Genomic DNA, 22,031 nt, shown 5'->3' with positions numbered 1-22,031 from the left:
ATAACATGAATACTTCTTCCAAACACGCCGTGAATAGCATTGGAGAGACTGTGTCTCCGTGTCGGACGCCTTTATACGTGTCTTCCTACTTGTGGAAAATTAAGGTAGCTGTGGAATCTGTAGATATTTTCCAAGATATTCGCGTAAGCGTCCTGTACTCCATCATTACGTAATGCCTCTATGACTGCTACTATCTCTACTGAATCAAACGCCTTTTCTTAATTCGTGAAAGCTATATAGAGAGGCTGATTGTACTCTATAGATTTCGCGATTACCTGATCGATGACATGGACGTGATCCATTGTAAAGTGTCCCTTCCTGAAACCAGCCTGCTCCCTTGGTAGACTAAAGTCCAGTGTTGCCCTTATTCTTTGCGATTTATCTTGGTGAAACCACTGTAATGAAAACAAACGCCCCTCAGATGGGCAATTCATCAACGACGCACAACATGTTGCAAGCTGATACCTTTTTAACACCCCGAAAGGCGCAGTGAACACTGGAGGGTTCGAGCGTATGGCATATTCATTGGCCTTTGTAAGCACGGGCATGAGTGGTGGCGGCGATCTCAAGAGCTCGCGCCGGTATCGCGGCAAGCATGTCCAGTGCCAAGCTGACGACTTCGGGCGTCCAAGCACTGTCGATAGCTCGCCGGTCCGACTTGTCCGGGTTCAAGATCATCCTCATGATCTCTAGCAAGGGACACTCGGGAGTGGTGCCGCCAAGCGTGAACCCGGAGTGTGCGAGGTCGACGAACGAGTAGTTGGAAGCCTTCGAGAAGAGCGGCCAGGGACTCCCGTCCTCCAGGCTTGGGAGAGACCTGCGGGCCACAATCACCGCCGTTACCATCGTCGGCCTAAATAAAAGGGACCCTATAGAAGCCAGTGTGATCAACAATGCACCGATACAATATTACTCGCAATAAAAGGTAACGCACGAGAGAGAAGTTAGACCGAGCGCGAACTGTAAACCTGCACTTACTCATCCCAAAGCGTGAACATTTTGCCGAGTTGACGTAACGAATGCGCTGCCTTGATTGCACGAACATATTTTTCGACACTCTAATGCCGGAACGCCGTTACACGTCAAGGAAACATTGAACAAGTACTTAACCTTTATTCTGGCTAAGGAGACACCATTTGTGCAAGGAAGCAATGAAATGTTCCAGTAAAAGCCTATATGCTTAGAATAGCAATTAACTGCTTCGTTAACTATCTACTAATCGAAACTCAGTCCACGTTATCAAAAACGCTACTGTAGGCTATGCGTTAGGTTCGGACGCCTAAATCGAAATCTTGAGGCATCAAACTCAACGTAGGAAGAATGATACGTCGGCCATTACATGAAGGGTTGAACAGGCGTGCTAAAGATCAAGGAACCCTGTATCGCTTCCGATATATTTCTTTGTGTATGAAGTTAGCGCTCTGTCGTGTTTGTTTCTTCCCGTTGGCTGTCTATTATGGCGCCTAATTTTGTATTTTCCTGTGGAAATCCCCAAAGGAAACCAATTGTCTTCTTTAAAAACAGTGGCTGAATAAGGGAAAACCCTCCTTGGCGCTTTCCTTTGAAGAAGGGCACATCCAACGAAATCTTGATTTTATTCGGAAGAGTCTATGTCCCTTTTACCCCCCGGGGCAAGAATATTAATGGCACATTTGTAAGGCCGCTTTTTAGAGCTATAGAGAACTCTCGCAGTGCGGTTCCCATTCGGCTGGTCCCGTCAGGGCGCCGCTCTCCCACTCGAAACCTGGGAGTGCGAACGAGATCACCGAGATCCGCCCGAAACTCGATCACGCGACTATGCAGATTGCACTAGAAGCGGCTAGAAGGTTCGGCTTAGGCGCGGTTTTCCTCGCTCCCATGCGGACAAGGCTCCAGATCGCTGCAAACCGGGTTGGAGCGTGCTAGGAATTTCATTCGAATAAGTGGGTGAGAATGTGTAAGGATTAGTTTTGGTCTTTGAGAACAGTGGCGGAGGAGCTCCCAGGATGGTTCAAGAAAGAGCGACCAGAAATGAACGTAACGTGTAAGCAGGCGTCGTCCAACCAAGGGGCTCAGTTTTCCCGGACATAATGAAGTAAGCAACACAGATATGCTCTGTAGATTTCATATACAAGTCCTTAGAAATTGACTTTCAACGCCCGGGTTGCGGGAAATGCCGTGGCGGATGGCTTCGGACAAATTTCGGCAGTCAGGGGTTCCAACACGCGCACCTAGGCCTAGCGCTCACTGTATATGAATGTGCATATTGTATTGTAGACTACCCATTCTGCCAATTTTCAGAGTGAAAGAGAGAGACGCTGATGAACTCGGTGATTTGCGCTGAATCGGTTTCAGCTGAGACTTTCCCGTTGTGTGTGTGTGTGTATATATATATATAAATATATATATATATATATATATATATATATAAATATATATATATATATATATATATATATATATATATATATATATATATATATATATATATATATATATATATATATATATATATATTTGTTGTTAAACCCATGTGCGTTTGATGTGGCGCATCCAAGACAGAAGACAACGACGTTGTGCTGGCTACCTGAAGCTCAATAAGCACTCGCCTGATTGAGACCGTCGTGACTATCTATACCTGGCCTCTGAATAAAGATCTTTCGTGGGTGTAACAATATGTATGCACTGAGGACCAGATCCTCGTGTTACAAAAGGGAACCGCCAGAAATGTAAGCGCGTTCCTTATGGTTCAATATTTCGCATAGTGGGCCAGCCTTGCTCAGAGTTGAAAGCCGAGACTCCAACCCGCGACCTCGTGCGCACAGCCACAGTAGCCACGAACAGCCACTGTTAGGCGCACAGCCACGAACAGTGGCCACTGTTCAACTGCGGAACGGAACGTGCGGAGTACTTTCCTAAAACTCTCGTACGCTGATATTACAAGCAAGTCAGCAAACATTAACGATCGAAACCTTAATGAAGTCTGAACATCGCGTGTCGGGCCGCACGTGTACGCACAACGCGGGCACCGAATGGTTATGGCTGTGCCTCAGAACAGGAGGTCCCTTGCTTAATTTCCGGCTATGACGGCCGTATTCCAACGCGAGCCAAGCGGAATGCAAAGACATGAGTGTGTCGAGCTTTGGATGGACGTTAAAGACCTCAAAGCACTGACCCCGAACCTTCCTCCTGCGACGTGTGGGTTGCGGACGTTAAACCCAACGAACCAGTTGGTAAAGGAACCCCAGATTAATTTGCAGCAAGTTCCCAAACCACTCACCCGTCTTTTGCGAAGCTGGACACCATCGTGATCATGCGGTAGGACATCGCCCTGTCTTCGTCAGTAGCCAAGTGCGGGTAGGTGTACGGGAGCCCAAACAGCATTGGCACATCGTCTCCGTGCGTCGCATTTTCTCCGGAAAACGGGGAAAAAGAAGGTCTGGGCGTGTACTGCAAGTAGTACACATTCTTTCCCAGGGTGGCCAAACTTTTCCCGAAGGAAGCAACGGGACAACGGAACATGGTGTCACCGATAACCTGTATCCAACCGCGGTGGTTGGGGGCTTCAAGGTCGTACACGGTCTTCAAGAAAGGAATGAGCAACTCCATCACAGAGTCCGACGCGTCGCCGAACAAATAAGGAAAAGTTTGTTTCAGCACTTGCGCCGTGATCTTTTTTTGCGTACCTGCTATGTCTGGCATGAGCATTTGAAAGAAGGCCTCCCCTTCCATCGCCACGTTGGAGATCAGTGTGTCCCGCGCTCGGGCCGCTACGAACCGCCGCTCGAGAGAGTCCATCTTGCCAGGAAATAGGGGCGCCTCGAAGGATGGCATGAAAAACAGAGAAATATTCTTGGTGGCCTTCAAGATATCCGGCGCGCTCCGGTTTCGGAGGCAGTGCACAGCGTCGGCGACGCGCGCCGACTGGCAGCCGGCGTTGGAGGCCAGGCGCGAGAAGCTCCATCGCGCGTCGGGTCCCTCGTTCCGGGGCAGCGGAACGTACGCCGAGCCGCTCATGAGAAACGCCCTGCGGTACGGGCCGTACTGCGACATTATCGGGCTCGCCATCAACATGGAGGACGCGATGGCGCCGGCGCTCTGTCCGGCGATTAGTATGCGGTCGCGGTCGCCGCCGAACCAGTGGACGTTTTCCCGAAGCCAGCGGAGCGCCAGAAGCTGGTCGTACAGCCCCATGTTGCCCGCAACTTCACGGCCCGTTCCCGAGTTGAGGAAGCCGAAGGACGTCACCCGGTAGTTAGGCGTGACGACGAGCACGTCTCCCAAGCCTGCCACGAAGCGGCCGTCGTAGAAGTCGAAGCTGTTGCCTCCGCCCACGAAGGAGCCACCGAAGAGCCAGAAGACGACGGCGCGGTGGTTTTCGCCGCCCAACAGGTCGGTCACGCATTTGCCGGGCACCCAGACGTTGATGTGCAGGCAGTCTTCGGTGGTGTTCGAGGCGTCGATGACGTAAGTGCGACCATAATGCGTGTCCGACTGGGCGCAGGGGGGTCGCTTGTACGTGGCGTTGAACAGGTCGTGCCAGGGCTGGGCGCATCGGGGCTCAGCGAACCGCCCGTCTCCGGTCGTCGAGGCGCCGAACGGGATGCCGTAGAAGGCGACGGAGTTGTACGATGTGCCGTTGATCTTGAACTGAAGTAGGCTTCCCTTGGCGTAACCGTTCGGCGTCCTCGCGATGAGGCAGCCTCTTGGTGCTTTAGTGCCAGATCTTGAAACGACTGGTAGGAGCACAAAGACCGCCAAGGCAGTGATGAGGCAGCCGCTCAGCAAGGCAGCTACTACCCTGAAACAACAAAATTAAATCAGCCGAATGGTAGCGAACTATATAAAAATGGCGAGGACACTATCAATGCGCAGTATTAATGCTAAAGATGCGTCCTAATGCTTTCTGAAGCAGTTTTACATGTAAAAGTAAACAAAACAAATAAAGTCGCAGTTTGGCCTTAGAGCCGAAGCATCGATTGCGATAGCAAATTAATAGACTGCTATACGAAGTAAGGATAGTAGCTTTATCGGTCGTATAAACTTGGCAACAATCGCTTACTAACTAAATTAACAAGCATAGCGGCAGCGCGCTCAGGAAGCTTCAACACATCACATTCTATGACCGCAGACAGCAGCTGTAATATTGAGACTTGCAGGGCGTACATAGGCAAAGCGACCCAAACAACGACGACGACAAGCGCTAACTTCCAACTGAAGTTTTATTTGGAATAACAAGCATATATAGCCAAGACACCAAGAGAAAAAACGCCGCCTCGAAAACAAGTTGGTTATATATGCTTGTTATTTGACATAAAAGTTCATTTAGAAGTCAGCGCTTGTCTGCGTCGTTCTTTCGGTCCCTTTGTCTATGTACGCTCTGTAAGTCAACATGCTTGCAATATAATACCAACTAGCCCTCACCCAAACCCTGCTCTCTCTAATGTCTCACAGACTTGAGAATATTTGAACAAAATAAATAAACAAATTAACAAACACAGTAGTGGGTCAGGTGCAACACTACTGCAACTCTCTGCAATAGTTGGCAGAAAGCCTCCGGACCAGTGCGCTAAGATCTAGGTAGATTTGTACCTTTTAAAAAATCAAGCGTTTCCCGCGCCCTCAGAGAAGCGGTTGAAGTGAAGATCAAGCCGACATGAGAAGTCGGCGCCCCACAAGAAAGAACACGCAACGGATTTCGGAGACAAACGGGCTTCAGCCACGGTGGCGTACCTTGAGGAGAGCAATTGGCAAGCTTTAATGCATAAGGATGTGTTCAAGGAAAGTAGCTAGAAAGTCTCCGGCTACTCCACCGCTCCGGCTACTTCCACCGGAGGTCTATTCGTGCGGCTGTAACTAACGCGGGGTTGGATGCGCTCCATATGTAGACATGTGTTCCTACCATCATATGGGGTTACATACGTTACATATTGCCACCTGCAGTAGTGAGGACAGTGCAGAAGAAGAGGGAGGGAAGGCCAAGACGGAAGAAGTGCGCGTACTAACCCCGCCCGCTCGATAGCTTGGTCCCACCGCCGTTGTTTTTCAGAAAGCCAGCTGTCCCCATTAAACGCCTCCAGTCCTCTTTGGAGACACGTGACAAACTGGTGGAGGTGCTGGGTATTTCTCACTCATGCCGCATACTTCTTCTGGGAGGGGAACCACCAGCCCAGTGCCAATAGAGAGACCCGTCCATTGGGCCAGCCGCTGGTCAGGGGACTGCTTCCAGAAGACAACACAGCGATTCTAACCACCTCAACTGGTATGGACAGCGCGATGACCGACCCGGTAGACAATTCAGAACCCATGGGTTCCAAAGTCGTTCCATGACGACGTATTCGAAGACGTCGAAAATTGTATGGCGGAGTACAATGTCTCTGTTTGCTAGGAGGACGGCTCGCGTATGTGGTTCTAAAACCGTGAGGAGCAACTGACGTCGTGGCATGAGTTCCGCCGTCAGCTACAGTCATGGCGCGTTCACCTGAGGCATTCGGCGTCTGGAGCGTCGCCCAATTCGGCGGAACCCAGTTCGGCGGCGGCGAGATCCGCCGGAACAGCCCCTTCCGCGCCGATCGCTCCCGGACCGATTTTTGCGGCAGCTGCCGCCGGATTGCCTCGCCGCGAACCAATCGGAGCGCGTCTCAGCAATTCGAAAGATGGCGGCCAAGCCCAACGCTCTCGTCATATCGCAGTCTTCGAACGCGTCGCGACATCGGAAATGCTCATCGAATTGGTGCGTAACCGCCCCGTCCTTTTCGACAAGTACCACGCGAAGCACAAGATATAAGCGACCTGACAAGGTGGCGTGACCAATCTACGCGCGCCCTTGCAAAGCAGGACGAACCCAGCAACGCCGGTGGCGTCGTCTCTTCGGCGAATGCTTCTGCGCGTCACGCATCGCCAGAAAGGTGCTTGCCAACAGGCCTAGCAGTACGGCCTCTTCTTGCTCAGGGTTCATCATTGCCTTTTCAAGCAATGGTGGAAACGCGCAAAATTAACCCACGAACTCGACGCGAACGGAGACAACTGCGCAATTTCGAGCTGCGCGAACATCCGGGATATACCGCGCTTGGTTGGAGGTTAGCACTTTATGGGGCAGATGGCGCTGTATCTCGTTCCGGCGGCGCGGTGCGCAAGCAATGTGAACGACACGATTTTCGGCGGCTGGAGAATTCCATTCTCTGTAGACGCCGGATTCCTCAGTGTGAACGGGCCATCAGTTTGAGATTAGGGACGTGACCTCGCTGTTATTTTGTAGCCCAGTTTAGGCGACTACAGCAAAGCGTAGGACGAGCCCACACCTACTGTATCGGCCAATAACCGGAAATGAGGCACGCATATGGGTTCCGCGAAGAGGGGACGCGGGCAACACTCACGCGTGAAGAGAAAGCGGATTAGTAGCTGCACTTTAGAAAAGGCACTAGAACTGGACCCTCGCTCGGAACAAAAGGGTAGAAGGCGCGAGCCGAAGGGGAGCGTTCGGGGAGACGAGCGTGGGGGGGTGCTTGAGGTCACCGTCACCGCTAATGCCCATGCGCTCCCCAAATGTCCCGTCGACGGTCACGGAAATTGGGCGACGCGACGCTGCCCAGCCGGTTTGATGTTTGGCATCCGCGTGCGCCTGCTAAGGATTACCGTGAAAATGGCGGTAGCTTTACCACTTAGCCGGCTACGGCCGAGGAATGCTTTTGTGTGCGATTGTCATCGGGTCCCAATTATGCTGTTTGTATTTCAAGCGAACCGGCACACAGCTGCACGGGAGACAGATTTCTCAGTACTGGCAGGGTAGCCCGCTGTGCGGCGGATATGCAGTTAATAGTCCGCGATTTCACGGAACATTCTCGGCAGCTTGCATGGCGGCCGCTTGTAGGTGAAAAGAGGGAAGACGTCAGGGGCCGATACTCGCAGCCCAACGTAGGGGAGAGGGAGGTGGCACGTGTGTTTGAGAATCCTATCCCCTGGCGCGTTCTAAAGAGTGCCACTGTTTCCACCAATGCTGTGTGCGGCACGAAGGTGGTTGTGCTATTGGTTACAATGATGTGAACTCGCATGTGTGATTGGCTGGTTTGCGAATCCTTTGTACAACTGAGGGCTTAAAAAGTCATGTTTGGTTGTGTGGAGAGAGAGCGGAGCTTCGGGCTTGGGCTCGGACAGACGCTTCGGCGTTTGAATAAAACGTCACTTCGTCGGACAACGGCTCTTCCTTCGCGCTGCCACCGTGCACTCGAATCATCGAGGGGCGCCGACTTCGGACCTTCAACACCTTCCCTCCTTGACTAGCATTGAAGCTACGAGAGGACAAAGGAAAAGGAAATTAACTGCTACTGAACGAGCGATCCAGCTTCCCAATGAAAGTGTCACCGCATTTGTCGAAGACGTGACGCGCCTCTTCAGACGAGCAGACACTGGAATGTCCGCGCACAAGAAGTTCCGTGACCCGATAAGAGGAGTGAAGGAGCAGCTCTTCGATGGTCTTGTGCGGAGCCCTCCGAAGACTGTCGCCGAATTTTTGTCTCAGGCTGTAAGTATGGAGAAGATGCTTCTGCAGCGATCGAACTTCTACGAGCTCAATTAAGCGCAACATCCGCTTCAGTTATGTTCACATTGACCGGAAGCAACAATCACAACCTCCAAGAACTCATCTGCACCGTCGTGCGGGAAGAAATGCAGATTTACGGCGCGTCACAACCTACGGTGAGCTCCATTGCCAATGTTGTAAAAGATTAAATACACCAAGCGCTCCGCTCGCCTGCACCGACTGAACACCGCCATGCGACCTACGCAGAAGCCCTGAGACTCCCTGCTTCGTCGCCCCCAGTGTTTCTTCACGCTGCTCAGCCGGTTGGACTTTCACCAGCCCAGCCGGTGCAATACATCGCAGAACGACGCACGCATCCAGCGTTTCCGCCTGCCGCTCCTCATGTTATGGTTCAGCCGGAGCAGCCAGTGCATTACGCAGACGATCGACGCATGACGCCTCGGACGTCGGATGTTTGGCGCACACCGGACCGCCGTTCTCTGTGCTTCCACTGCGGGAGGCAGATCGTTTGTGCCGCCAGTGCCCATACCGACGTCTCGGGTTGCTGGGATTTTCCGCTTACTAGTCACCACCCCGACCTGGCCAACGACTCCAAGATATTGAACATTATCTGGCTCAACAGCGCACTTCTTCCTTCTTGGCCTTCCATCCCTCTTCTTTTGCATTGTCCCCATTACTGCAGGTGGCAATATATATATATATATATATATATATATATATATATATATATATATATATATATATATATATATATATGCGGCAACATGCGGTAGATGCGGCAACAGGGAGGTAATGCACTGGGAACTTGCTGTCCAGTGTGACAGCGCAGATAAGCGCGTCATTACTTTTCGAAGCTTGCGACAAGGTTCTTCCGTAACTACGGAAACGGCGGCGCCTGTGTTGACTAATGCCAGTGTGACGATTCCTTCTACAGATACTTCGATTACGTTCGTCGGAAGAGAGCGAGGCCTTGTGTGGTTCGACTGGAACGCAGCAGTTCTCGCCTCTTCAACTGCGGTAGCTAGTTTTCCTGCTTCGATGGGGCCGGACGCCGCCGCATGGGGGAAAGTGAGCGGCGACGAGGAGATGGCGAGCGACGAACACGGGCAGAAGGAATAACGTTGGTTGCAGACGGCAAGTGCGAGTCATTTGGTGGCGAGAAGGACGAAAGCTGGCGAAACGCAGGAGCGGACAGGTTGGTCATTACCTTGAAGCCATAAGCGACGGAGACAATGCCGTACCACGTGACCAGGGATTCCACAGAAGAAGCACACGGGGCGATTGTCGGATGTACGCCAGGGTGCCGTTCCAGCTGGTGATCTGGTGGTGTACACTGGAGGGATTGGACGTGGCGGTGCAGCAACTGATGGTGCTGAAAAAGTCGCTGGAGGTGGTCGTGCTGCAACCTTGGCGTAGCTTAGAGGTACAGGCAATGGTTGCGCTGCATGAGGGGATTGAATAGCTTCGGACACTTAATTGTTCCTGGAGCATCTGACGCAACGTAGGAGCCAAGGAAGGCGTAGGCCCTGGGACGGCGGTGAGTAGGGATCGCTGGCGGGCGACTTCAGAGCGTATAAATTCCTTGATTTCGCCGAGGAGATGGTCGTTATTAGTCACAGCGGCTAAACTTGCAATGGAAGTATCGGGGATCGAAGAACGTCGAGTGAGTAGACGTTGCCTCCTGAGTTCGTCGTAGCTTTGACAAAGTTCAGCGACTTCGACCACGGTCCGCGGGCTTTTCGAGAGGAGCATTTGGAATGCGTCGTCTGCGATGGCCTTGATTACGTGACGGATCTTGTCAGACTCAGTCATCGATGGATCGACGTGCTTGCAAAGGTCCACAACGTCTTCTATGTACTTGAAGTTTTCACCGGGTTCCTGGGAACGGTTGCGCAATCGCTCTTCGTCACGGAGCTTCCGCACCTCAAGGCGTCCGAAGACTTGCGTAATGCGCGCCTTGAAATCTGGCCAGGTGCTGAGGTCGGATTCATGGTTCTGGTACCACACGCTATCGACACCCGTGAGATATAAGTTCACGTAACTGAGCTTCGCAGCATCGTCTCATTTATTGTGGACACTCACCCGCTCATATATCCACAGCCAATCTTCTACGTCGTATTCGTCGGAACCGTTGAAGATGGGAGGATCGTGTGAACGCACTGAGCCAGGATAAATCAATGTTGGCGATGCCGGAGGTATTTGGCTGGCGTCGTAAGGCATGATGGCGGCAGTGTCCGATTACGTAGTTCCAGGGTGGTTGGAGAAGTACTACCCAGCACAGCTCCACCAACTATGTAACGTGGTTAATTGAGCACCAAGAAATGCGACCGTCTCAGTCGAGCGTCAGACACCGAGAGCGCGAGCCCCTCTTCGTCGGCGGGCCGATGATGCTAGTGCGTCCATAGGGCACGCCAGTCTTCCTCGCTACAACAGATATATATATATATATATGTATATATATATATATATATATATATATATATATATATATATATATATAGATATAATATATATAGAACTTGAGTGGTGCTACAAGGTAAACAGAACAAGTATTTAATTTCGACAGTTTCAATCGGTGGACCGATCTTCATCAGGGTTTACAAAAAAATGGCAGTTCGGCCCTGGTAGTGAAGACACCAGACCGGGTGCCCGGTCGTTCTTACAACCAAGATGCATGTAAGAACGACCGGGCACCCGGTCTGGTGTCTTCACTACCAGGGCCGAACTGCCATTTTTTTGTAAACCCTGATGAAGATCGGTCCACCGATCGAAACTGTCGAAATAAATACTTGTTCTCTTTACCTTGTAGCACCACTCAAGTTCTTTACGTTTGAAAGGTAGCCTGAAGAATCCCTCTTTGCCTACTACACACACACATATATATATATATATATATATATATATATACATATTTGTGTGTGTGTGTGTGTGTGTGTGGAGAGAGAGAGTAATGGGAGTGTTTATTAGTCTCGTGCCCATTCTCCCAAGATAACGTGATAGGTGACGCCATCAGGAAAAAATTACGAACGCTTCTCGTACCGGAAAGTGGAGGCAAGCGAAGCTTGTCCTACGTGCACCGGACCAGCGTCACGGCATCTGACCTTCATCACAAGAAAGGCAAGACAGACTATGGAACTTGTCGGATAGTACGGGAGTATGCGTTGCAGCAACTACTATTTCCTGCAGCCCACGCCTCCATCGCCAAGAGAGCGTTTGCTGCCCTTCTCGACTTTTTTGTCGAAACTCAACTGAGAGCGCGGCTATAAGCCCCGCATTGCTTCTTCTTTTTCAACCCTCTTGCCTTTTTTTTTCTCCGCTCTCCTTCATTCTCTCTTAATCTTTTCCTTCCCACTTCCCCTACCCTGTGCAGTGCTGTTGAGGTGTCCTCCTTTGAGAGACAGTTACGGCACTGCACTTCTCTCTTCCCTTCACCCTTATAATCACTACACACACACTACACACACACACGCCTCTTAAAACAAAGAAACTAACAAAAAATAAAACACAATAAGAATCCAATCAAACATCGCCAAGACGCGTCCACTTGCGTCAGAGACGCATGTGTGCAAGGTTAGCGACTGGTAAGAATGCTTACGCAAGTCCCAGTGGGCAGCTTTTGCAGTAGTTTTAACCGTGCGCGTAGACGACCCCGTCTGTTAAATCGGCTAAATTACGTTTGTCTCCACGAGGGAGGCGACCGCCGGAGGAAGAATCCGCCTGGAGGTGGAAAAGAGAATCACCGCGTTCGCATCCTTTCCACGTCTGCTTCGACGCCGCGGTGCTCATGGTGCATTTTCGAGGCGTTTCTTCTTTGCATGTGTAGCGGTATGCGGGTTCACTGTGGCCCGCCACAGATGTTCCACCGTCTAGATCAATGTAGCGACCGCATTCGCGCCCTTTCCGTTTGTGCTTCGACGCCGCAATGCACGTTCGGAGCGTCCATACGCTTGCGCGTTACCCTCGTTCATGAAGTGAAACGCCACTGCAACTTTTTTATTCAGTGGTCATAGCCTCGAGCGATCGCCTTCTGTGATACTGTTACCTTTGCAAAGTTTCGCGCGACTCGGCTACGGACACAATGAAAGTAGCCGGCCCAAAACATTCTTGGCACGGTGCGAAGATGGCGAGCTTCGAACGCCCAGAGAAAAGGCGACTCAAAAGCAGCGGACATCAAAGACAGGCAAGGAATTCTGGTTTTTACAACGCAGCTGTCTATGGCTACGGTCTGGTATATCGCGTCCGGTTTTCATGAGTTTTTCATACGTTTTCAACAATTTTTCACACGTGGGCCCAAAGATAGTGAAATAGCGGGCTGATCCGCGGTAGAGGTAAAGCAGGCGTTAAAGGGACTGGCTGTGAATTTTCATGGTACCCATATTTTCTTTTTAGTACGAAGGAAAGTTTACCGGTGGGAGTGTCTAATCGTGAAGTGCTAACGCGGAAAACGCCGTGCAACATTTTTTATCAAATTTTTCCGTCTGAGTGAGTCGTTCATTGGAAGCATAGTGAAAACGGCGATAGGCGAGCGCGATAGCGATTATACGCCGGCATTAGTGGCAGGCAAACGACAAGTGTGGCCGTGCTGTAACAAAGTATGATTTTGCTTATCAGGTCGGTGTTCCTGCTGTTTGCGTTTTCCGAATTCTTAAATAATTTCTGCGGTGATTCCGACATGTTTTCGTGGTTTCTTGTCCAAATGCTTTGGTATTTAAGCAGTCAAAATGAAACCAATCGCATCGAAATCGAAACGCGCCTTTACGCGTGACAAGGAGTTCAGCGTGTTGCCGCAGCCGAAGCATAGAATGATGCGCGAGTGTCTATTAATATACGAACTGGAGTTTTAAGGAATAATTATACTGTACCCAACAGCAGTCGACTTACGTACAGTAATCTCATACGATACTTCCGAACTACCAAGATTTTACCGCCAGGTCTCGCCAGTTACTGGTTTTGGTGACTTTTTTTTGCCAAATTTAAAGTACAATTCCTGCTTAAATCGCGAACAGGGTGCTGGATGGGATCACTATAAATCATGGTCGTTTTATTTACATCAACGTCTCACAACACATTACGGCCAATTGCCAGTCCGTTTAAGTACTACCCATACGTGCGCCAATACCGAAGATAGTGAAATGCCGGGCCGACTCGCGGCGGAGGTGAAGTTCGCCGTTAAGGGGCACACATACACAGCTTCGCTGGTCATCCTTTTTCATATTCTTTTTCAGAGACAAGATTACGGTGAGAGCGCGTGTCAACATGTTTCACCTTGCACGCCACGTTTCCCTCGTCACGTCAGAGCCAGAGCGCACATAGCCGTACCGCCATCCGTCAAACACGGTGCCTAGCTGCTAGATAAAAGCACGAAACCTCGCGCTCACCCATAGTAAAGCCCGCCGTACTCTGCAGATGCCGTCGTCCCAAGCCCCTCGTCGAATCCTGAAAACTAGGCTGCACACTACTAGGGGCCGAATACGTCAACTGTGAGACACAGCGGGGGCGGGAAGCTTTCAGCTAAAATACGTTGATTTCACATAATGCGTATGCTTATAGTCTGGAATCGTGAGCCTCACCAACAGACGCATCGCTTGCTTGAGGAACGTGGCCGCCGAGAGACCCCGTCGTTGATCTTCTGCCCTTGAGAAACAGTCGCGTTTTCGGTGGGAACGGCAGCCATCTCTGGTCCTCCACTTCTACTTCTTCCTCTGTCTGTTGATGTTGATCGCTTCAAACACGGCACACACCCGCGTTTTCAATATGCCTCACAACGACAGATGAAATGACTAGCTACATACTGTAGCGAACAAAACCATACATGCTGGTTTTGTGAGGAAAACAAATGTTACCTACGTTTCCAAGCTGTCAGCTACAGTTTTAAAGCGAAGCCTTCCTTGCGAACCCTCCGGGATTTTGCTAGCCGCGGCTGCTGGGCTGCTGGGTGCTGCTGCTGTCTTACCGAACAGCGCACAGTTAACAAAAAGAACATTTGAATTACGTGACAGATGGTGGGGACCGAAGGTAGTTTCCCCAGCATAGCAGCCCGATTAAGCACTAAGTCACAAGCAGCCGTATTTTTTCCCCCCTTTTTTACAGGGAAGCAAGACATTCTCGCTTACACTAAACCCACCAGAAGTGAATGATCAGTAGAAATTAAACACAAATCAAACTTGTAAAATCAGTCGGGGAATCCAGCTAGTTCTTTGAGATGATCGCCGCGTCTGTCACATTGCGCAGCAAGCGTGTGCCTAAGCACATGCTTTTTTTACATGCCTACCTACGCTCTAAGGCATTGTTGTAGGGCAGTAGTAGACAAAAAGAAAATACAAAGCAAAACAATATTACAACTAGTAAAAGAAACACAGACATGAGCTACGCATTAGGAGATGACCGGAACAATGCGAGAGGGGGCAGAAAAATATCGACAGGATGCGTCGTGTCATTCCAGCGGGCTACAAACACTCCATCTGCCCAGCTACAAATCATGTTGAGATTGTGCGCAACTGCTGCCAGGGTGCAGCCGCAAACATTTCTTAGGGCGCGCAGAAAACAGTATCAGGCAGGCCATTCTGGAGTGCAATCGTACCTGGAAAGAATGACACTTGAAATATAGATGAATATTCTCGAATATTTTTGCTGCTGTCGTTTGTTCTAAATATCTACACAAAAGGCTGAAGGCACTGATGGTGATCAGCAGCTGCCTCTCCGCAAACAATCTGCTTTCAGAACGAGCACCTAAACAAGGTGTGTCGAAGTTGAAGAGTGCCCGTGGCACATAGCGCTTTAAACTTGTAACTTTCATAGCATAACCATAGCAATTAGTTACAAAATGTACAGAGCGATGGTGTTAACTAAATTATCCGGTTTTACGTGCCAAAATCACGATCTGATTATGAGGCACGCCGTAGTGGGGTACTCCGTAAATTTTGACCACCTGGGGGGTTCTTTAACGTGCACCTAAATCTAAGTAGATGGGTGTTTTCGCATTTCACCCCCATCGAAATGCGGCCGCCGTGGCCGGAATTCGATCCCGCGAACTAGAACGATATTGTATTGCTTGCAATTTATTGATAAGAACTTCAGCGTACTGGTTAGCGGCCATAAAAGCATATTCGAGTACTGAACGCTCATTAGAAAAATACGCAGCTTGTTTCACATCAAGTGGAGCTTTCTTAAAATTTTATTTTAATAATCTTCAGGACACGTCCAGGCTTTTATGTGATGTACTCCACATGTTTGTCCATGTAACATCTGACGAAATAGAAAAAATTCTGCCACCACCGTAATCGAGAGTAGATGTAAGCATGAAATGGCTACCGACAAAGCCGATTGATCGGAGATGCTACTAGGCGGTGCGTGTCCGCAACGGCACACACACCACCGCCCCACACCGCACCACCCCATACTTGTGCACTCGGCCATATGGACGCAATAGTTTCCTGCCACGGACGGAACCTTATTGCAAGTCTCGTTTTCGCCAAAGAGCCTTCCCCGGCGCGCCGTATGCGTTGCGCCGAGGAAGGCTGCTTGGATGGTGTTTGGACGGAAGGCGGCTTGGACGCGCCGCGGAACTCAAGGACTACAGGCGTTGAAAAGCGCACAGGCAACCCTGTCTCAACGCCAAAATATGACAGTCAAGTGTATAGTGCCCTGTGTCTTCCTGTTAAATGTCGCTATTGGAAATGACAGATAAAACGTCAGCGTACTAGAAGTTACAGCTTGGGTGATATTGTGAGCCGCCCCAACGTTAGGAAGAACTTTAATACAATATTTTTTTTGTAACTTGTTTAGGCAGTGACAAGCGTCTGTAATGCGGTCCTGTACAAAGGTTTTGGATCCAGAGCCCGCATTTTCTAGTTTTGACAGGTTGCCCGGATGGCCTCGTTTTATTCTCGCGCTCTGTTTGCACTTCTGGTGAGGCTCTACTCTGAGCTGCTGTCGTTTCTGTCAGAGGAATTGATCTTTCTTGGGAGAAGAGTTCCTTCGACAGTGGTGTAGCCAGGTCACCAGAAGTTCTCACTGAATGTGCATAGAATGCACGTGCCCATGATTTTTTTTAGCTATGTTGACGATTTTTAGTGCTTTTAAAAAAGCAGCCCGCCTTCACCTTCCTCTCTACAGTAGACGAAGTTTTATCTATTTTTAGCAAACATGGTTGTGGGTTGCGTTTCCCCCATGAACTCCCGGACCTTTCAATTTTACAGTTTTTACACCTAAATATCACGTTCTGTGATGGACACGTTTGCTGGGGCTACTACCCACGGGCTAAGAAGGAGTTGCTGCCCTTTGACTCGGCACACTCCAATACAATCAAGAGAGGAATAGCGGTGTTGTATATGGAATCGGCTCTCCAAAAATCATACACACATCAGATCAAGCCCAGTTTTAATAATCAGGTGAGCCGTCTTTCGGCTACAGGGGTCCCCGTCTCAGTCTTGACTGCCGTTTCAAAAACCCTCCTTCAAAAGTTCAAGCGTGGATCGGGAAGCACAACGGCTAAGGATCACCGGAAGGCACCGAAGCCTGCGGTAGTCCCTTACATCCATAAACGGTGCACAATCTTAAGAAGGCGGCGAGTAGGCACGGCGCGCCAATTCGTTTCTCTGCCCCAAATAAGCTGGGAAAGTTGTGTCCACGTACCTGCAATTCAAGAAAACGTGAATGCCAGAAGAAAAGAACCACCAACCACCGTTTGTTAAATGTTCCACTGGAGTGGTGTATTGCATTCCCATGTCATGTGGGATGTTTTACGTCGGCGAAACTGGTCGCTGTGTCAATGACCGTTTGGGGGAACATGCTCAAAAACTGAACAAAAAACTAGATAAATACGTACATCTATAGTTGCACACGTTAGCAAGCGTACGGATTGTGTGGCCCGGTTGAAAGAGACCACGATTCTAGGAAAGAGCAGTGACAAGACCGCGCACATCAGTTTAGAAGCCTACCACATTTGAAGATTAGCTAGCAAGTGCTTTAGCCCTCCTTCCCTTGCTCCCTTTGGTGCTGAATTCGAACTTCTGGATGCGGCTGTCGGGGGTTCTGATTGCAAAGAGAAAGAAAAAGGAAAATAATTGTTTGCGTTTTGTTGCACTTGGTTGGCTGCATTGGGCTTGCGTTGTTTGCACGCTATCGCACTTGACATGTTTTTCCCCTTCACTTCCCTTGCTTCAATCTGGCATATATAAGGTGCGCTATCCTTTCCAGTAAAACCAGTTGTTAGTCAGCGCTTGTGTGTACGTGCCTTCCTTCTTGGGGTCGTTTGTTTGCGCTGTTATGCATATGTTTCGGCCTTATACGTATTACGGAATTTGGCCGATTAAGCAATGCCGATGAAGGCATCTCTGTTTCAATTTCACTATGGCTTTATTTCCTTAAGGGCCCTATACACGGGGCACAACATAAGGAGGTGGGGGGGGGGGGGGGGGGTAAAACAAAAGGATAATTCGCGAGTATTCATGACCACGTCGTAGAAAACGTTGTGAATGCGTCAATGAAGGTTAATGGGCTGGTGACAGCTGCGATGCCGTACGGATGCTGTATTGCTTTTTTTCTGCAATAAACCAATGAGTCACGACATTAAACATGCAAATATAAGGACACTGTTCTGTTTACTTCGCTGCCATGTTCACACAAAGGACAAAATACATGAAACGGAGAGAGATGCGAGAAAACTTTCGACTTTTCATAGTTTGAAAGCGCATTTCAGGTATTTACAAGATAGGATGACAGAAATTAAATACAAAGCACGAAACCAAAGACGAACATAAACTCATTTAAGCACATCTGACTTTAATATTACAAGTATTGCTTAATCTAACAGTCGTCCATGAAATTGAAGGCTGTTTCTTGAAGCTCCACAGGAGGTGAGCTAACGTCATTTCCCGAGTCATTTTTGACATGAAATAAGCCTCCGAGATTTCTCGTGCTATTTTACAACTCAAATCAGCCAAATCATTGGTTTCGTTGAAGATAAGCTTGCAAGCGCATAGTGCGCAGTGGTCCGCTAAACGTCCTGTTGACTGGAGTATTTCTGTCACAAACCTGTGTTCCTTAATGTGATATAATACTGCGGCCTCTCTGCATGTCCCATGTATGATTTTCCGCAGGTGAAAGAAATTAAAGACAACCTTGTAGACAACACTGTCTGAACATTTCAAATACCTGCTTGCATGCGTCATTTGGGACTTGTTTCTGACTGACTTTTCTGAGGCATTATTTACTTTTTGCCGCATAAGCTGTTATGGCTCATTCCAGTAGCCGTTTCTCTCACAGGCGAGAACCTCAGTCTGTTCAATGCAGCTTCTTACAACTAAAAACAGCTCTTTGTGTGGTAGACAATGAAATAAATCTTCGACGTCAACAGAAAAGACACCGCCACCTCCGTAAAAGCTTTGTAAGAAGTACATAACATTAGCTGAGTTCTCAACAGTGAACAGATCGTTCACATCAAGCGTATTAAGGTGCATAAGTAAATATCTGCTTGTATATTGGTGACATGAGTGCCGCTCACTGAAAGTACATCTGGATGGCATATGCGGCTTATGTGTTTTTCGCACTGAAAAAAGCCGACAGCGCGGCTTGACTGAAGCTGCTGAGGGCCTTACACAGTTTCTGAAGTTCCACTTCTTTGCACAGCAAAATAGCCTTGGTCTTCACCACTTGGGTACTTGGGTCTTGGCTAGGGCAGTGTTCTTGTCTAGTGCTGCACTGCTTTCTCACTAAATGCTCTGGCCGGACAAGACGAAGCCACCCTCTCTTTCGGCTTGCAAGAGCTGAAGGTTATTTTTTTAATACGAGACCAAGTCCCTAGTCGGATAGTTAGGTCGAAGAAGCGCACGCTAGAAGTTTCTACAAAAGACTATCCACGTCGTTCAAAAGTCGCCTTTCGTTGACTTCCCCCTCAGTTCAACTGGCGAGATTCGTATTCAGGGCCAGCAATTCGTGGACCCGTAGACCCGGTGGAACAGAATACTTCGAGCCTTTTTTTCAGCATGATTAAAATTCCTTCGGGCAAGTTCATAGGCATTTCCTAGGGCATGAAGCCGCGTAGGCTTTTCAGCTTCCCAGCTGCTCCCCTTCGGCACATGATTCAGCGGGCACCACCACCAAAACTCAGTCGTCTCGGCAGCAGCAGCTCCTTGAAAGGCCTTCAACCTATAGGGTGAAAAATACAGCCGCTGTGCGAGCCCAAGCACTTGGCGCGTAAACAGCTACAGAAAACAGCCTTGCCTCCACACTTCCGGCTTCCAAATCCGAAATATCATCTTCGCAGGGCCAACTGAAGGCTTCGCAGATCTGACAAGCTGCACCATGCCAGGTGTGCTGCGCCGCGCGTAGCCGAGGCAATATGTGCGCATAGTAGTGACGGCTCCGTATATAGTAGAAAGAGAGGAACAGAAGGCAGGGCCCACTATAGAAGAAATATAACTTAGTAAAGCTTGCTACTGGGCTAGTTGGTACATGATAACTGGAGTTAACTGGTGTTGCTCATTATATGCAGTTAACGCGACAACAGCCGCACGGCCGTAACAGCCTGAAAAAGCTATACCGCTATAAAGAGTGGATTATAAAGGGTAAAAACAAACATCAAGCTGCTACGTATCGTCGCCTTCGGGTGGTAAGCTAACGCACAAGAAAATAAAATTACAGTGCAGATGGAACGGACAAATGAAAAGTGTACTTCGCTGCCTCTTTAGCTATAGTTTTCTTTCGTGTATACCCGATCACTGCGCACCGTTTAATTGCCGAAATAGCGGCTGTCTGAGCCATGCTTGCGGCCGCCGTGGCCATGATAAACGAATTAACGATGTAATGCAGATCATAAGGCAGTCAATGGCAGGCGCTGACACGTAACCAAATATGACTGCGCCCATGGTTATGGTGGTGTAAAATGTCTTGCGTCGTTACTTGGTAAAGGCTGTGCACTGCGAGGTAGGATACATCGGTTCACTTTCCCATGTTACACCTCAAACAGCGATCTGTAGATAGCTCTGGTCCGCTTTAGCAACAACCCTTCCCTTTGGGAAATAGTGCCAACCTCCCAGGTATAGCCGTGTTTGTCCGTGCTCCTCCCTTATAGGATCCGGAGGCAGAATTCACAAAGCGCTTCGTTCGTAAATGCTCTTTCATATTGGCTGGCTGCCTTCGCTAATAATATGTACACGATTGACAGGAATTCTCCCTTACGAACAATTCTACCGTAAGAACGTCATATGAATGCGGGCTGGCCCAGGGCCCGTATTAATTCACATATGGCCAGACATCATATGAACGAAGCGAGCCATCAAGGCTCTCTCGGTATGTTTAGTTAATGCCGGTTAGTATAGTTAAGGCGGTGAATGAGCCATTTAGTTGGGCAAGAGCGCGTATAGTCGCATCCTACTCCATATCCTCATCATCCCCCCTCCTTCTTTCAATCCTTCCATCTGCAGAGAAGAGTACAAAGCTAGAGGACTCTCCGAGCATACACAATAATCTATTCCCTCTCTCTCTCCCTAAACCTTCGCTTCACACACATTCCAGCATTGGTGTTCGATCTGCACAATTATTTTTTAAGTGCAAACTACATGCGACCAGAACAACACACATAATATTTTACTGCAGCTTAACAGCGGCGTGCTCATTTACGAAATAATTGTGTGTAGTCTTGTAATTGTCCTTCAGTTATGCAAATGAACTTGAGCCAGGTCAAGCCGGTTCTAACCTTTTTTTTAATGTAGCGAACGCGGTCGCTACATTAGGGCTACTTTCTTTACCTAATGCTAGTACTTGGTGTAGAAAAGTGTAGCTCCGCTCTCCAACTGGAACCCTGTCGTGTAGCATGAAGCCTACACTTTCTACACTGCGGTTTTGATTAGTGTAGGCAGCAGACGACAAACAAGCAGGCTAGTGTTGTAAACGCGTGGCGCCATTTTGTTTGTGACTGGCGGCACTGATATCGCGACGGTAGTGAACATTCGCTCCAAGGACGGGAGCGAAGTGCTGGCGTGACCATGTGCCAAAGAAGAAGGTGAGCCAATCTTTCAAGAAGATAAAATCAACTTACTCATGAATGGTGCGGGCTCTTCAAACACGGCTACTTTCGATCGCGGTCGAGCCCGATCCGGACAGCAATTCTCGACCGCGATTGGCTCCCTACCGCAGCTTGAGCAAAGGAGACAATCGCGATCGAAAGCGCGTCGTGTTACACCCGTATTATACGCATTGGGAAGTTGTCTTCGTGCACTGCGCATTCGCGATGTATTTCGCTGGAGTTTGTCTAGATTTGTTGACGAAAGGAAGCTCGTACATTGGCGTTTAGTTTCAGTCAACGGCATATACGCAGCCAGTAAGTGCCAAACCAAGCGAAGGGTGGAGTCGGGCGCTTTTCGTCTGCTGATGCCGAAGACGACGCGCCGTCTGCTCTGATTGGCTACAGCGCAGCGAGCCAAGTGCAGCTCATGACCTCATAGCCTCTGCTTCTGCATCCACTAGGCACTACACGGTACGGTGCACGGTGCACAAAGTGTAGGCAAAGAAA

At 49.3% G+C, this 22,031-nt stretch overlaps 1 protein-coding gene across 1 annotated transcript; it reads right to left on the bottom strand.

Annotated features, from left to right (window-relative positions):
* Nucleotides 1-522: 522 nt before the first annotated feature.
* LOC126517451 (acetylcholinesterase-1-like) lies at nt 523-6,287 on the bottom strand. Its single transcript, XM_072285156.1, has 3 exons — nt 6,124-6,287; nt 3,260-4,780; nt 523-817 (listed from the first exon to the last, which is right to left on the bottom strand). Exons 1-3 carry the CDS (start codon nt 6,285-6,287, stop codon nt 523-525), a joined length of 1,980 nt encoding a protein of 659 aa, XP_072141257.1.
* Between the last annotated feature and the right edge of the window lie 15,744 nt (nt 6,288-22,031).

The sequence above is a fragment of the Dermacentor andersoni genome, chromosome 11, assembly GCF_023375885.2.
Source record: "Dermacentor andersoni chromosome 11, qqDerAnde1_hic_scaffold, whole genome shotgun sequence".
NCBI classification, from domain to species: Eukaryota; Metazoa; Arthropoda; class Arachnida; order Ixodida; family Ixodidae; genus Dermacentor; species Dermacentor andersoni.
The sequence above is the reverse complement of the archived record's forward strand: the minus strand, read 5'-3'. Positions and strand labels throughout refer to the sequence as shown.

Excerpts from the sequence above, each read along its gene's own strand:
- LOC126517451 (XM_072285156.1), bottom strand. The coding sequence starts at position 6,287 with ATGGGTTCTGAATTGTCTACCGGGTCGGTCATCGCGCTGTCCATACCA. Across the intron at positions 4,781-6,123 it reads TGGTTCCCCTCCCAGAAGAA|GGTAGTAGCTGCCTTGCTGA; the intron begins GTATGCGGCATG and ends TTGTTGTTTCAG. Across the intron at positions 818-3,259 it reads TCCAGCTTCGCAAAAGACGG|GTCTCTCCCAAGCCTGGAGG; the intron begins GTGAGTGGTTTG and ends TGTGGCCCGCAG.